Source organism: Rhineura floridana, chromosome 4, assembly GCF_030035675.1.
Source record: "Rhineura floridana isolate rRhiFlo1 chromosome 4, rRhiFlo1.hap2, whole genome shotgun sequence".
NCBI lineage: Eukaryota > Metazoa > Chordata > Lepidosauria > Squamata > Rhineuridae > Rhineura > Rhineura floridana.
Window position 1 is genome coordinate 70675538 of NC_084483.1, and position 17557 is coordinate 70693094.

Below are 17557 nucleotides of genomic sequence, written 5' to 3' on the forward strand. Positions count from 1 at the left end.
CACTTAAAAACCCCCAATATGTTTCATTATCATTCAAATATATATACTTAATATATGCTTAATAAATGTATTGCTCATATAAACACCATATTTCAGTTGAGACACTTCCAGCTTAATAGTCTTGATATGACATTCTCTCAGGAACATGACATAAATCCCTGTCCTGAAATTCCTCATTGTCTTTTATATAATTCACTACAGAATTCCAACCAACACGTCTTAATACTCCACCTGCATTTTCATCATTAGTGTTAATCAGATTAATCCCAAATGCATCCATACTTTTCTGATCAGTACATAGTTCCAACTATCAAATCATCTTGTACAACTGCAAATAACTTTGCAAATAAAGTCTGTATGTGGGACTAGATCAGGGGTAGGAAATTTTCTTCGCCATGAGGGTCACATTCCCTTCTGGGGGCCACATGTCAATGGTGGCTGTGGCCAGAGGCAAAAATGGGCAGCACAAAGGATACGACTCTTACAGTAGGCTGCATGCTCACAACCGCACACCTCTCTCCATCCAAGAAAGCAGGAGGCATTAGAACTGTTCAAGAACACATTCCAGCCAGGCAAAAGCACTTGAAGAGCAGGGTCAGCAAGAGATGTGCCTTAGAGTCCTGAGGGCCAGATAGATGCTATGGGCCTGCAGTTACCAACCACTGGACTAAATGAACCCTTGGTTCAATTCAGCATAGGCAATCCTTGCAATTTTACAACTACAGTATCTCATGTGTAACTGCAGTATTCACAGAAGGTAGCCAGCACAGAATGTCATTTTCTCATATTACCTCTTTCTTCCCAAAGTCACCACCAGGATTCATTGTGGCTAAAATACGAAACTTCTTTCCTGCAGTCAGCAATTCTACTTCATTGTCCTCACTAGCTTTTTCAGCTAATACCAGCGTCTTTTCCATTTCAAGAACACTAAAAGAAAATTAAATCTCAGTATTTGCTCTCATTAAACTTCCAAAGAAACATAGAAAACGAAAGAGACTTGCCCCTGTAATCCTAACAATCTGAAGCTATGTAAATATACGTTGCTTAAAAGCAGGAAGAATCAGAAGAAGCTGGTGTCATGAAATTGTAGCATGGTTCTGAATGGTTTAATGTAACATGGCTCTGATGCAGGGAATTGTGGGAATTTCATCTTGGGTAGAGATGGGCCTCTTGAGTGGAAAACTTTAAGTTTCGTTTCTCAGCTGCGACTAATTAAGAGGCCTGAGAAGCAGCACCTGTTTATCTTTGCTATCTGATGAGAGTCTGGTACCAAGGTCAAGCAGGCCTGAAAACAGTTGAGATCAGGGGGGAGGATGGGGCCTATTAGGCACAAAAACTGGAGAAGCTTCAGGAACCATTACCTCATTAGAAAGCCCCATGATTGGCTAAAATAGTATGGACTGTTGCTGGGGCTATTTCCTTAAGTATAGGGGGTGAAACCTATAGCCTTTGTTCCCCTGGGTTCCATCTTGACGGGTGGTTACCTGAGTGGGGTTCCACTGCCTTCACTACCCAACTTATGTCCCTCTGGGGAGAGGTGAGACTTGCAACAATTATCTCTTCAAAGGAAGTAGAACAGGCTAGTTAGATTTATTATTTTGGTTGTGTCTGAACTCTTATATGTTATATATAAGCCCCTGTTTGAGTATGGAATTGTTTGGCTGCTATTAATTGTGCACTTATATTTTATTCAATAAAGCTACTTCTTATCAGAAGGGGAAATTTGGCTCTGAACCTGATACCTTGGCCACTGACCACTGACTATCGTGCTTTGGGGTTGCTTGGGGCTTCAGGACGAGAAGTGCCTGTCTGGCTCTTGTGTGTAGAAATCCCTGGCGGAACTATACCTGGGCTCTGGGTTTCCCCTGACTCAGAGTGGTTATTCATACTAAGGGGTGGTGGCAGCCTACATCCTACCTTGCAGGGTTGGTGTTGGTTTGCACAACCTTGGCAAGGGGAAACGGTTTGTCAGGATCAATTGCCCAGGGTGGGGAATTGGGTCATGGGAATGCACCTGGTGCCTGTGGGTTGGTGCTAGGGCATGACAGCAGGGAAAATTCAGACTGATGTAAATTGGATTTGTAATTAACACACCAAGGAGACATAAATGCCCAGTTCTCAAGTGCATACCTATTTAGTCTTTCTAGAACAGAATCATCTGCTAATGAAATCTCATCCAAGAGAAAAAAGCCATCCTCTCTCATCGCCAACACAAGGGCTCCATCATGCCATTCAAACAGCCTAGAACCATCGAACTCCTCCTATTTGAAAGGGAAAAGGACTGAGCAGATAAGCACACATTTTGTGGATTTTCTCAAGCTCTCAATTATATCAGCCAGTATAACGTGAACTGACCTCATCCTTTGATCTCTGCCTGACTGGCCGCAGCCCACCCAGGAAGTCAGAGGTCTCCATGTGCAAATGACAGTTCACAGAATATAATTTCTGATTTGCTAACTCTGCAAACATCTGACAAACAGTGGTTTTGCCACACCTGTGTAATAAAGTGTGTAGAATCAGTTAAATCCTGTTGCCCATGCCCCAGCCCAGAAGAAGAAGAAGAAATGAATATAACAGAAAGTAGGTTACCCTGTGTCTCCGACCAGAAGTACGGGTTCACCGAACTCTAATGCTCGGCCTACCAGAACTGCAAGCCTTGTCATCCCTCGAGTCCACACAATGTGACTGAACTCATTCTCCATTACAGACATCCATGTAGATGCGTTAGCTAGTCCAAAGGGGATGGGGGGGGGGGAGAAAGACACATAACCACACACACAGACAGACAGCAAATTAGTTAGCTTTAGACAAATTTTAAAGCTACTTTTTGAAAAAAAAATTTTGCAAACTTACCTATTTGCTTCTTTACACTTTCTTCTGAGAACAGACCTGAGGGATGCAATTTTCTCTTGAAGTTTTTTTCAATGACTGTTTGTATAACGTCAACTTCTTGTTGTTTTCTGACTCTTCCTGCCAGAAGCATAAATCCTAACAAAAAAGACAACAGTCATCAGGATAGTTGCCATGTTTTTTAGCATAATAAAATCAGTTATCTAAAATCTGGATGCCGAACTGTACTTTGGGCTATATAAAAGAAGGAGTTTCTTACCATCATTTGCTAAATGCTGAAGCCAGTCATAGTCCTCCTCCGTCTGTTCTGCTAAGCGGTACCTTTCAGCCCAGCGAAAGAGATCCCGAAGAGTAATAAACCCATGCTTCCCTGCAAACACTGAAGAACCTCTGCGATAAGACTAGATTAAAAAAGACATAAAATTACCTAACACCATCTTCTGTAGTCACAACTACATTTTCCAATGCCCTTGCCATACTACCTCCTCCTAGCCAATTCTCCAAATTGCTCTCTTAGCATTTCGTAGCCTAACTTTCACCAATATTGAACTGTCTATAAATTCCCTGGGCCCAACACATCCTGGCAGACTACTATGATGCTCAACAAAACAAAAACAAAAACCAAAGTCAATAAACCTGTGCCTGGGCTATATTTGACATCCGACTACAAACAGAGCTCCACTGAATATTTCTCTATATAAAACAAAGCTGGCCGATAATGGTAAAGGAAGCCTTGAATCCTTCTCCTTGACGTGGTAATTCAATGTGCAGAATTTTTTTGCACAAAGGAGCATTTAGTGATATGAACTCCACTTGCAATCTGAGGTGATACAGTCCAGATACAGATTTATTCTCAGGGAGAACTAGGCCTCAGAAGAAGCCAATAAGATCATCTTCTGAGCCCTTCTCCAGGTCCCTCCTCTGAGGGAGGCTCGGAGGGTGGTGACAAGCAAATGGGCCTTTTCAGTTGTGGTTCCCCATCTGTGGAATATGCTCCCCAGTGAGGTCCACCTGTTGCCTTCACTGACTTTTTTTGGTGCCAGGTAAAGACTTTTCTCATGTTGCTGGTGAAACTCATCAGCTTGGGTTATAGCTCCACCTTGTGGTCGCAGGCAGGAAAAAAGTTGAAGGAAGTAGATCGCTCCAAGCATTCCCCAGTTCACTTTCCTGCCTACATCAAACTGGTTGCATTCCGCCTTTGCTCCCATTTTCCCTCAGGTTTTTTCTTCCTACTATCATTGTCTCCTCCTAAAGCCTTCCTCCTGCTATACTGTTCTAGTGACTGTTCTTCCTTTAAAAAAAATCATCTCTCTTTCCCACCCTTTTTCTTTCTCTGCCGAACTCCTATTTTAGCCCTTTCGGGGGGGGGAGAACGAAACTGGTGTATCTCCCCTTCACATACAATAAATTCTTTCTGCCTGAGCCCACCATGCCTTCGTGTTGGGCAAGTGTGTTGCACTCCACTTTCCTCCTTCACCTCAGCCAGGACCACTGAAATGGTGTCCAGCGGTCATTTACCAGAAACATCTACAGCTCCTATGATCCCTGCAGCCTGCAAGGCCAAGCAGAGGCGCAGACACCTGGAGCCTCCCCACGGCCAAAATGATAGGGGCAAAACAGCAGCACACCATGGAGCTGTCTGCCTCGCGCCATGAATAGCAAGTATTTCCCCACACCTCATGGCTGCAAAAGAAACAAAGAGAGAGGTGCCTTTTCCATCACTCTGGTGATACAAGTGATCAAGTTTATCAGCAGTGGGCTCCATCTCATTATACCTCAGGAGAGGAAGTTTCTGGGCTTTCCGGAGTCTCCCCTACTAGCTCAACAGACCTCTCCAGCCTTACCCAAAGTCAGACAGCCTCTATCCCATACTCAGGGCTCTGATGATGCTAGCCAAGAGTTCCTCCTTAGTGCCAATATAGTGAGGCAAATTAAAGAAGCCTTAATGGGAGAATTACCAAGAGAGTTAAGGATCGCCCCTCCCCCTCCTGCTACTTGTGAACCATAGCACAATGTGCATCATGGTTCTGCAGACCCTGGTGCACCTTCCTCATTGCATGCCAGGTCCCCTAGACAGTTGCTGGCACACACTAATTACTCTAACCATAGACAAGCCCATACTTCCACAGAACATAGCTCTACCTCCAATTCTCCTAACCCCTTTGTTTTGGATAGGAGTACATCCAGGGTCACCTCCCTCAGGGATGACCAGGTCACCCTTTCTATGAATGCAGATCCTCTTGACCCTTTTGTAGATCCCGGGTCGGAGGGAGGGGAATGGAGTGAGGGCTCCATGGGGGAAGAACAAATGCCCCATCGCCTCTTCCATGACTCATATTTTGCTCCACTGCTACACAAAGTACTGACCACTCTACAGCTTAATTCTCCTCCTACTGACCCGCCTCCAGCACAGTTTAAAGACAAGGTGGTGCTACATGAACCTAAAGCCTTGGGCAAATGTATTCCAGTACCTAACCCCTTTAAGACTATTACTAAAGCTGAATGGGATACCCCCTTCCAGTATAAAAAAGCTGTTTCTTTACCTAATAAATTTTATAATTTGGATTCTGAGTTTACAGAGTTACTTAAAACTCCACCCACTGACCACCCTGTTTCAGCTCTCATGGCCAAAAATGTCCTGCCGAAAGATGGGGATGCTCAGCTCAAAAATCCTAATGAAAGATGCTTAGATTATTCTATACATAGAGTGCATGAAGTTGCAGCTATGACCATGTGTGCATCCTGTGCTGCTTCTGTGTTCACTTGGGCAGCTTTAGTTTGGCTTGATGATTTAATTGAAAATCCTAACAAGGATCCGGATCGCTTACGCAAGACCCTACTGATGCAACTCTGGATGCCACCCAATTTGCAGCTTGGTCCCTTGTAGCAGATGTGGTGACCAGGAGGACCTTATGGCTGAAGCACTGGGACACCGACACTGCCTCAAGAGTCAACATTTCCACAGCTCTTTATACAGGAGGAAAGCTCTTTCGTGAAGAGACATTGAAAGATGTTTTGGTGGAATTGCAGGATAAAAAAATGTTTTGGATTCCTCACACAGAGATGATAGGCATTTTCCTCGCCAAGTACTCTTCATATCAGTCAAGTAATTCCTTTCGTGGCTTCCGTCCACCATCAAGACATAAGGATACCAGACCAAGCAGAGGCAACTGGAACAGACCCCACTTCTCTTCACATTTTTAACGAAATTCTAAACCTTCAACCTCCACTAAGGGTGGACGGAATCAGCAATCACAATGACACCACAGTCCCAGAAGTCGGGGGCGGACTAAAGCACTTTTCCCCAGGTTGGAGTGTTCAACCACCGACAAATGGGTTCTAAACACCATCCTTCAGGGCTACAAACTGGATTTCTGTGCCCGACTACTCTCCCGATTTCTTCCTTCTCCAGTTTCCAACTCTCAGGAAAAAAGGGACATCATTCAGAATACTATCCTTCATTTGCTATCCAAGGTAGCCATTGAGCTGGTGCCTCCAGATGTCCTTCTTTGGCATCTACTCAATATTCTTCGTGGACCCAAAAAATGACCAAAATGCATGGAGGGCTGTCCTCGACCTTAAATTCCTGAACCGATGGGTCGTGCACAGGAGGGTCAGGATGGAAACATTGGCCCCCATCAGAGAGCCTCTACATCCTCAAGACTTTCTCACATCAATAAACCTGAGGAAGGCTTATCTTCATGTACCCATTATTCAGAGCATCAGACATTTCTCCATTTTTTCCTACAATGGCCAACACTTTCAGTGTCAAGCTCTTCCCTTTGCGTTGGCATCAGCTCCGAGGGTATTTACAAAGATCATGGTTGCCTTGGTGGTGCATCTCTGCCTCCAGGGCATCCATATTTACCCTTACCTGGACAACTTACTAATTTGCTCTCTATCCAGATAGAGAGCTCTTCGAGATCTACAAATTACACTGGATTGCCTACAAGACCACGGCTCCCTAGTGAATTTTCAAAAAAGTCACTTACATCCAACTCAGTCTCTGACTCATCTGGGGGCCTATCTGGATACTACCGAGGGCACAATTTTGCTGTCTCACAACAGAATTCAAATGGCTTGCAACAACGTTAGGCAATTTTTAAAAAAGTAACTCTATGGACAGTTAAAGCAGAGAGGAGGCGAATACTGGGTAACAGATTGGGAAGAAAATTTTAAACATTCCCACATGCTGTGTTTCATATAACCAGCTGCCCCTGTCTGACCAGCATGAATACTTGACTAGATGCTTATAAAATATGCTCTCCATAGACAGCAAAGGCCAGCTGTTTTAAAATATCAGCAAGGAATTTAGTCAAGCACATATTTGGGTCATTAAGGGAAAAAAGAAGGAATATTGTCAATACCTGCAACTCTAGCATGACTTTGACAAGTTTACTACAGTAAGATGGTGGAAGCTGGCATCGTTTGTGTAGGATGGTTTCCAGTTCTGCACTTGGTAATTCATCAAAATGCAGCTCCACAAATCTATTCCTGAAGGCTCTTGATAATACCTAAAGAAAGTACATTGAAATGGTATTAGCCTTTTAGACATCTACTCTTTAGATCTTATGAACCCTATGCTGTTGAAGGTGGAACAGTATTATTTGGGAGAATAAACAAGGAATTCTCTTTGAAATATTCATCCCATGGAAACAGATCCATTACTATTGCAGTGAATTGCTGAACAGTACTGCTTTTATTCACATACCTTAAAAATTTAACACGCATTTCCCACCCCGAAACAGTCAGCTACCACTCCATGGCCACTGAACACACTCATCCTCACTGGGGTATTTTTGGGGGTTACCCCCTTATAACTCCCCCTTTTTAGTACTTCTGCAAAGTACGTTTCTCCCAAGCCTGCTGATACTCCCCCTTATGTGTGGATGATACTATTTGGAGTTGGCCCTTGGAGAAGGAATTCACAATTGATACCTGATATGCTATGAAGAGTAGGACAACTCAGGTTCAAATCCTCACTTAGCCTTCTTGAAGGAAGGGTGGGATGTAAAATATAACAACAATAACAGAAAGTTGGTTTCATCTGAGGAAAATACAGTCTTAAGACAATCTACACACCTTCCTGCCTCCGTAGAGCCCTGGAGGATTCTGTGTAGCAAAGAGCATGAATCTTGGGTGAGCTTTGACTGTTTCTTGGGTTTCCGTTATGAACAGCTCCCTATTATCATCTAACAATCTGTTCAGTGCCTCCAAAACATCAGTGGGTGCCAGATTGAGTTCATCTAGAATTATCCAGTAGCCCTTTCGCATAGCATCAATGAGGACACCTTTGAAGGATTTATTAAAAAAAGGAAGAGTTGCACGTCAAGCATATTCTGTATTTTATTATTTCTTTGAATTAGTTTGCTTAACATAACCAAATGTCATAGCAGTGTATACCAAGTATAGATAAGAACAGTTTTCCAGAGCCACCAGTTGTCTTCAAAACCAGAAAAGGCTGAGGACTAACTACAAATGCATGGCGGAGAATTTAAACATTTGTGGAATCAAGTCACAAGCCATGCTCGCTGAGATGTTTCATTTACCTTTCTTCCCATTTTAGCTTGCTTTCTTTTTTCCCTCAACCACCTTCCCTTTGTCTCCCCTTCACCCTGTCACTGGTTCTGCCCTCTTCATTCACTTCAGACCATCTCTTGTCCTCTGGCTTTGTTCCCCCCCCCATGTTTACTTGCTTTCTCCCATCTATTTTCTCCTCTATCTAATTTCACTTCCTCACACACACACACAAATACAATAAAACAGAAAATGGTGGCAAAGTCCATGAGTTAAAACTGAGATGGGGGAACCTGTGGCTTTCCAGATGTCGCAGAACTACAACTTCCTGACCATTAGCCATTCTGGCTGGGAGTCCAACAAATGTCTGAAGGGCCACAAGTTCTCCATCCCCGTGTTCAAGAACAGTGCTAAAGAGGAAACGTCACTAGCCTCTGGATAACAGAAGTTGTTTTGCACTGCAATTCTGCAAATGGGCAGAAGGAGTTGCTGAAGAAAAAGGAAATGACAAGAAAAAGAAAAGGCATAATAAGCACAGCCCTACCTTCTTTAAATATCAGCTTCCCAGATACATCTGATGTGTAACAGCCAATATACTCTTGAATGTCAGTGTGTTCATGATTGTTAATCCTAACACAGTGGTTCCCACTTGCAGCAGCCAACCAGCGTATTAAACTGGTTTTACCAATGGAAGTATCTCCTTGAATCAGCACTGGGTATGTCCTTAAAGAATGAGCAAAGTTAGATGTAGCATTTTAAGGTGGTGATTTTTTTTTACTCAAGTCACTTGCTTGACTTCATAGGGTTTTTTTTACATTTTATACTGTGTTTAATATTGCTTAAGAGAGCTTCCAAACATGAGATTTAGCCTTCCTGTAATGTGGCAAGATTGAAAAAACTTGCTAAAGTTCAAAGTAAGTGAGAATCAAAGCTAAGGACAGTCCACAGTGGCATTCATGTTTATTAATGGCTGACTACATACTTATTGTAGTCATGGAGATTATATATGCATTGCATGGGCTCATTAGAATCATACGTGCTTAAAAATTTTTTTAAGGTATTTGCAGACCTCATGTTACTAAAATATATTTGGTAACAGTATTTTTTGCTGTAATAAGTGTAAAAAAGCAAGGTATGTAAGAACCCCCAATTCAGTGCATTTCAACACTTGTAAAAACTGTTCACACATGAGAGATTTTAAAAAAGGGGATTTCGTCATTTCAAGAAGAATGAAGAACATGTGCAGCACAGTATATTTCACAGTTGTAACAATGCTCTACAAATTATTCCAAATGTAAGCAATCAAGAACTTAAAAACAAATTTAAGATATTCCCCATCCATCCCAAAGCGTATGTTTCATGGTCTGGAGCAAAACAAAGAATATCAGATGAACAAAGCAATGTTTTAAAGAGCTGGTCTGTTAAGAGCATGGAACACATTTCAGCAAGATTTTAGCCTGATGATCTCACCCTTAAGCTGAATCAACTGTATATGGCCAAATGCAATACCAGCAACTCTATAGGAAAGTTTGAGAAGGGACCTTTGGTCTTACCGAAAAACAGTCTTCTATGTGCATGTAAGATGATCTCAGGTGGGACGAGCTTCACCTTGTGGTCAAAGGCAAAATAGCACTGTTTGATTTCTCTTGAATCCTTTAGCTTTCCCTTAGCCTCAGGAACCCAGTTCTTACATGACAAGCGAAAACATAAAAATAGAACTAACGAACAGTGCATGCAAACAGATAATATATGGCACTCTGCTAATGTACGAAGAACCTAAACATATAGGAAAGGAGATATGGTCCCTGAGATATGAACTCCATAGGGAAGGCCCTGATATCATCTTTACATGCATGTAGAAGACTGTTTTACAGTCTCTTCTCCTGTGCATGTAAGATGATCTCAGGTGGGACATACCTAAGCTGACCTATGAAGGGTGGGAAAGAAATGGGCTACCTCTGATTTTGGAAGAACATGCTGCAGTACCCTTCTCCCAAAGGCTGCCTCAGCCAAGGCATACACATCAGCCTTGTAATAATGTATTGGGAGAAGCTCATGTGGCTGTCCGACACACTTTCTGAAGGGGTGCATTGAGAGAGAAAGCCACTGAAGTGGCTGCTGCCTTAGTGGAATGTGCCATGATCTTAGTCAGTGGCCGCATATTCTGACTGGTATAAGCTAGAGAGATGCAAGCCTTCATCCACTGAGATAAAGTGAATGAGGACACTTTATTACCTAAGGTAATAAATGGTAAAAACAAGGCATCTGTTTTACATAATGGCTTGGTTCTGGTGATGTACATCTTTATGGCCTATCTCACATCTAATGAATGCCAGGCCTTTTCAGCCAGATGAAGGACAGAAACATGCCAAGATGAGTTCTTCCTGACAATGAAAAGAAGAACGAACTTTAGGATGGAAAAGATGGTTAGTATGTAGAATTACCCTATCTTTGTTAAAAATACAAAGCAGTTTATCCACTGATATTCATTTCCGAAACCCTTCTTCCTGACATAATTGCCACTAGGAACAGGACTTTGAAGGATAAGATGTGTTGAGGCATGACATTCAATGGCTCAGAGGTTTCTGAAGGGCAGTCAGCACTTTGTGTAAATCCCAGGATGGGAAGCGATGTTGGATCAGCGGAGATGAAATATGTCTCTCCACAAAAACGTCTCACAAAGGGATGTGAGTCCAATGGATTATCCGGGGACTTAGACTGGATTACCAAAAGACCTGATGCCTGACATCAAAGTATTTGGACAAAGGAACATGGCCACACTATCCTAAAGAAAGGTCAATAGCTCCATAAGGCCAGCTTTGCTGGATACACAGTGTCTCCCTTGACACCATGATGAAAAACCTTTCACATAGTCTGATATATTCTTAGCATGGACAGTGGTCTGGATCCCAGCATGGTATCTAGCACTGAACATGGTAAGCCCATTTTCAAGTCTTTCCTGTTCAATCTCCACACATGAAGATTCAGCCAGGCTGGGTCTGGATAAACTAGATGACTGAGTTAGCAGGTCCTTCCTGTGCGGCAATGGCCAGGGGGAGGACCCTGCCAGGCTTACCACCTCAGAAAACCATGGATGACAAGGCAAATATGGAGCTACCAGAATCACCATGGCTGTTTCTTCTTGAATCCAATGTAGGACCCATGGTAGCAGAGGAACTGGTGGAAAAGGGTATAGAGTTCTGAGAGGTCATTGGGCCTTGAGAGCATCTATAGCCTCTGCTGATGGATCTACATAACAAGAGAAGAACCGGGAAACCTGATGGTTCTGATGGAAGGCAAAGAGGTCCACGTCGATCTTGGCAAACCTGAATATCTGTCTGAACACTTGGGGATGGAATTTCCATTTTCCCTGCTGTATCTGTTCTCAGCTAAACAGTCTGCCTGAATGTCCTCTCCCTTGCCATGCTCTGCAACCAGGGAGTCTAGTTGTGTTTCTGCCCAGCTCCTCAAGGTCACGGCTTCTTTTTGAAGAAGTTGGATCTCATGCCTCCTTGCTGATTCATACGGGCCTTGGCTGTGACATTGTCAGTGTGCATGAGCACCGCCCCATTACGCTCCTTGTGGCAAAGTATTGCACGGCCAGTCCAATAACACATAGCTCTAGGAGACTGATTGGCAGAGACACCTCTTCCGAAATCCAGTTCCTATGGACCATGTTGCCGGTGCACAAAGCTCCCCAGCCTGTTAGGCTGACATCTGTTGTGACCACTGTCAGTTGAGGATTCCTGAGGGGCACCCCCTGCTGCAGATTCAAGATCTACAACCACCACTGAAGAGAGTATTGCACCAGAGCAGACAACAGCACCTGGCAATGGTGTTGGGATGCTCTATCGCTCTGGAATGGCAACAGCGACTACTGAAGAGGGCATGTATGATGTCTCACCCAAAGGGTAACCCGAATCATCAAAATCATGTGTCCTAGGATTCTGGCCAGCCTCATGAGATCCACCATGTGGGAAGACTTGATGGAGTGTACCACCAATTAAATCTTGGCCACTCATTCTGGTGATAGTGCTATAGTTCCCACCTCCGTATCTATTACAGCTCTCAGATATAGAATACAACAGGATGGATGAAGGTGGCTCTTTTGCTGGTTGACAAGGAAGCCATGGCCTTTGATGCATACCAGTATGCAGGAAAGGCCCTCCCAAGCTTTTGACTTTGATGACGTGCGAATCAGTAGATCGACTAGATAAGGGTAGACATGCCCTGCCTCTGGATACACCATGAGGGTCTGGGGAATACACATGGTCTCTTCAAGACTGCTGTGTTAACAGAGATTTCAGAGCCTGAGAAAGTGTATATTGCGCAGCCTGAGATAGACTAGACTGAGGTGGTGGATAGGTGGAGAGGGCTGGGGAGGGTGTGTAGAGTGGGGTTAGGTTGTGGTAGTTAAATTGGCAACATTTACGTTAGTATTAGGAGAAGTTCTGAAGGGTTGCAGGGTTGCAGCCAGGTCACTTGACAGATCTGCCAGCGAAATGTCCTTTAGTGGTAACAACATCCCAGGAGCAAGATGTAACGGGCGAGGGATCTGGTTCTGTAAATTCCAAGGTCAAGGGACGGTTTAGAGCTAACATCATAGACTATACCGGCTGCAAATGCCCTAGTTCCTGAGTTGGCTATAGATGTCCCAGTCCCTGAGTAGCATTTGACAGAGCAGAGTCCCCAAATCCTACGAAAGTATCAGCTGAGGAGCTAGAGGAAAGAACGGCTGCCAGCTCCCTGCTCTGTTGCTCCCTTTCATCAGACAACTGCTCCTCGTCTTGACAGGCAGTGCCTTCCTACTTGAGAAATATGATGCTCTACAGCGCTTGCTGCCAAAATGCCTTCTCCCCCTCCTCCTTCCTTGCATCCTCCATTTCGTGCTGCCTGTTGTTCTAGCAAAAATAACATAGGCCTATTGCCTGGGTCTCTGTGACCCCACAAGGACACAGTGGGGAAAGGCTGGAGTGCTGAGATGTGGTCCGAGGGTCCCCTCCCCCACAATTAATGAAGCCACCAAAACACCCTCCAGCCTGTTGGAACAGGGGCTGGTGCTAGCCACGTGGCTTCCTGCTGCAGTTGCTATAGTGCCTTGAGGTGCTGAACAGCGAGATAAAGGTGGCAGTGGCTATGACTTCCTAGATAATGTAGCAGATTTTTCTTTAGCTTTCCCCATTGCTGTATGCAAATAGGACTGCTGCTGTTGCAAGGCTAGGACTTCCCCACTGAGGGAACAGGCAGGAGGCAATAGAGAGGCTGAGGGAGAGGTGAAACTGACTACCACTGTACAGCGGCTTGGATCGAGAAAGGAACTGGTGTGAAGCAAAAAGCAAGCAACGATCTGAAGGCAGATCTGAGGGCTTGAAGGAAGGACTTGCGGTAGGACGGACAGATGGGCGGATAACACCAAACAGTAAGGGAAGAGGGTTTTTTTTTTTTTAGTAAGGAACAGAATACAAGACTAGACAGATACCATACACCAACACACTGAATACAAACCTGAAGTAAGCAAGAATCAGAGCAGGGAGCAGAGAGTGCAAAGTATGCAACCACAGATGGTGAAGGCAAAATAGAACTGGGTTCCTGAGGCTAAGGGAAAGCTAAAGGATTCAAGAGAAATTGAACACTGCTATTTTGCCTTTAGATCCTCCGTGGCACAGAGTGGTGAGCGGCGGTAACGCAGCCGAAAGCTCTGCTCACAGCCGGAGTTCGATTCCAACGGAAGGAGGAAGTCGAATCTCCGGTAAAAGGGGTCGAGGTCCACTCAGCCTTCCATCCATCCGTGGTCGGTAAAATGAGTACCCGGCACACGCTGGGGGGATAAAGGCCGGGGAAGGAACTGACAATCCCACCCCATATATACAGTCTGCCTAGTAAACGTTGCAAGATGTCACCCTAAGAGTTGGAAACGACTCGCACTACAAGTGCAGGGACACCTTTACCTTTTTTTGCCTTTGACAACAAGATGGAGCTCAAGTCTTACCTAAGATCATCTTACATGCACGGGAGAAAGGGAAAGATATTACTCATAAAAATATTTGCCTGGTCTACTACATATCAAGGCTTTCCAGTTTATGGAAACAGACTAAAACTGCTCCCATTTAATTTTTTTCCCAAATAAGAAACCATGGCATGATTCTAGTCAAATTTAAGCAGTCTCTCCCAGTGAAATCAATAAAACAGTATTTTTTAAAAAACTTACTAGGTTCTGTTTAATTAATAGGGAAAACTGCTAGGGGCTGTAGCAATTCATTTATACCTACCTACCTACCTACCCAACCCACCCACCCAGTCTTACGGCCAAAAGGCCCTCAAGCCGGCTTACAAGAAAAACACAAATACAGGAATACATCCATAAAACAATACAATTTACAAAATTAAATAACAAATAACATTATTAAAAAACAGCAATTACAAAACTTCCAATGAAAATACAGTGTGGTGCAGGCGCCTGGAGCGGCAGAAACATCTCAGACTACCCCCAACAAAGCTGTGGGTTGGTTCTCTCTTTCCTTCTATACTTGCAAGTCCGACACCTTCAATTGAGCCACTGCACAAGGTAACCAGAATAGGGGGCAGTTTGTGTCTGAAAGGGCATGTGCATGTGTGAGAGAAAGAAATGTATGTATTTGCATTAAAATCAGGGAGATATGACCCATGCATTCTTGCTCTTCTCTGGCTTAATTTGAATTATATTTGAATTGCATTTTTGTATTGCTTTTATTATATTGCTACCTGCCTTGAATGTGGGATATAAATACATAAATATTATTATGGGTTATCACCTTCCTGACTTCTCCAGAAATATTTCTTTTGGAAAATCTTCAAGCGAAGGAAGAAGAGAATTCAATATTTATTTCTAGCCTCTAAGACATGTATTGCTAGTGCTTACTTCTCACAAACATTTGAAAATAACAAATAGTGAGAAACTAATTTGAACATAACCTCTTGAAGAAACCAAGAGTAAGCACTGACTGTGTAAGATGGAGTCCATTAATTTTGTTCTAGAGAAATCCTGTTCATGAATTTGATTTGCTAATGTGTTACTTTCCAGCTTCTCTACAATAATGATTAGAGACATTTGTTTATTGCAAATATATATACACACACAGAGAGATTTGAAATAATGTTTTCAGTTAATATTTGGCTTTTTGAAATACTTATAAAACAAGATTAAGATAATATGCACATTAATGGAAGGAACAAGTGATTATTTTATTCTCACCAACTTGAATTCTAGAAAAATGATAAAACTGAAGTCCAACATACCCAGCTGATACAACTCTGACAATATCTCTGAGGTTAAGTTTAACCGAAGGTGTGAGCACGTAAGTCTCATCCACAGTGGGTTCCTTGTCACCAACTGAAATCCAGTATCCCTCTACCTTAATCATTCTCCCTCCTTTAGGCTCTGGTAAGGGCTAAAAAGACATTACAGAAACAAAACCCATTTATATTATGAACTGCTAACTATACCAGAGGAAGCCAACATGGTACCCTCCAGATGTTGTTGACTACAACTCCCATCATCCCTGGACACTAGTTGTGTTTACTGGGGCTGACTGGAGTTGTAATTCCAAGAAATGGAGGGCACCATGTTGGCTATCCCTGATCTATACATAAAAACAATGCTCCTTGCATATTTGAGCAACAGACTCTTAGAACACTATGATATACAGTAATACCTCAGTTAATGCAGTACATGCGTTCCTAGACATTACTTGTTTAGCCAGAGGTAGGAATAACAAGGAAAGAATAGGGATAGGTTCCCATACCACAAAAAGAGCTCAACAAATTTCAGCAAATTCTTTACTCAAAATTAACAATACGCATGTCTGAAATGAAACAAGCCTTGGATACAGACCACTTGAACGTTTCTTCCAAAATGCATCCAGAGATGCCTGCCTTGTCTTTTTCCTTTTATCATGTAGCATCTTACTATAGCAATCTAAAGCTCTGAGCAGTTTTCCTCTCTGTACGCTCAGGCAGGCAAGGGGCAGCCACCACCACCCCGTGCTTGGTCACTCTCTCTCTGTGCCATCCTCCTCTACACTCCAGGACACCCAAAACACTGTTTACTGCAAAGGTGTCTGCGCCACCTGGCAAGGAGCACCATTCCAGCCACATGTGAGAGAGCTGCCTGCAGCAGCCGCAATCCAGTAGACAAGGATCCACATTCTGACTGTGTCAGGGTGTGCACCACCACACACACCAAAAAAGACTTTGTTAAAAGGAGCTTCTTTCCTGAAGGATTTGTTAACTGACGTATTGCTGTATATGGTATTTCCTTCATGTGAGATATACAGGAGATTATTATCCTCATATTATGGTACAATGCACCAAACAAGCACAGAGTCTAAGCCTGGTGCAGAAAAGAGCCCCCCCCCCCACAGAGAGAGAGAGAGAGAGAGAGAGAGAGAGAGAGAGAGAGGGAGAGAGAGAGAGAGAGAGAGAGAGAGAGAGAGAGAGGGAGAGGGAGAGGGAGAGGGAGAGGGAGAGGGAGAGGGAGAGGGAGAGGGAGAGGGAGAGGGAGAGGGAGAGGGAGAGGGAGAGGGAGAGGGAGAGGGAGAGGGAGAGGGAGAGGGAGAGGGAGAGGGAGAGGGAGAGGGAGAGGGAGAGGGAGAGGGAGAGGGAGAGGGAGAGGGAGAGGGAGAGGGAGAGGGAGAGGGAGAGGAGAGGGAGAGAGAGAGAGAGAGAGAGAGAGAGAGAGAGAGAGAGAGAGAGAGAGAGAGAGAGAGAGAGCGAGCGCGAACATTCTTTGAAGGGTTCCTTACATCCATAGCCGGCTTTTGATCCAGCTGAGGCATCTCACTAGCTGAAGGGACAGAGATGACTTTTGATGATTCTCCCTTTTCCCTGCAACACCCTGAGTTTCAACACTACTCCAGAGGCTCCCCCATTCTCCACACCAGGTTTGAAGGACACAAAGGGGAAAGAGAATTGGCAAACTTTGCTTCCCCACCTTGTTGGCAGCAGGAGTGAACTCTGGATCTAAGCCAATATATTTCTAAACTTTACATGCCACACGAAATTCTTGGCAATCGACACAAATCAATTTTCTATTATGCAGAGTACACAGACTACTCTTATAGGTAGTCTTATAGCCATATGTTATAGGTCAAATTATCTGTAAAAATGATATACTAGGAATACCATAATCTCAATCAACAATGATGGACAGACT

The 17557-nt window shown here is 43.7% G+C and overlaps 1 protein-coding gene across 3 annotated transcripts in view; it reads right to left on the minus strand.

Moving 5' to 3' along the window:
* MDN1 (midasin AAA ATPase 1) overlaps positions 1-17557 on the minus strand; it is a 174778-nt gene that overhangs the window by 124923 nt on the left and 32298 nt on the right. For all 3 annotated transcript variants that reach the window (XM_061623331.1, XM_061623330.1, XM_061623332.1), the window contains exons 23-32: positions 15643-15794; positions 8912-9090; positions 7933-8141; positions 7218-7364; positions 3110-3251; positions 2854-2988; positions 2590-2728; positions 2356-2494; positions 2131-2261; positions 792-927 (exon numbers count right to left, since the gene is read on the minus strand). In XM_061623331.1, coding sequence (XP_061479315.1) covers positions 792-927; positions 2131-2261; positions 2356-2494; positions 2590-2728; positions 2854-2988; positions 3110-3251; positions 7218-7364; positions 7933-8141; positions 8912-9090; positions 15643-15794 — 1509 coding nt within the window. The remainder of the gene's footprint in view (positions 1-791; positions 928-2130; positions 2262-2355; positions 2495-2589; positions 2729-2853; positions 2989-3109; positions 3252-7217; positions 7365-7932; positions 8142-8911; positions 9091-15642; positions 15795-17557) is intronic.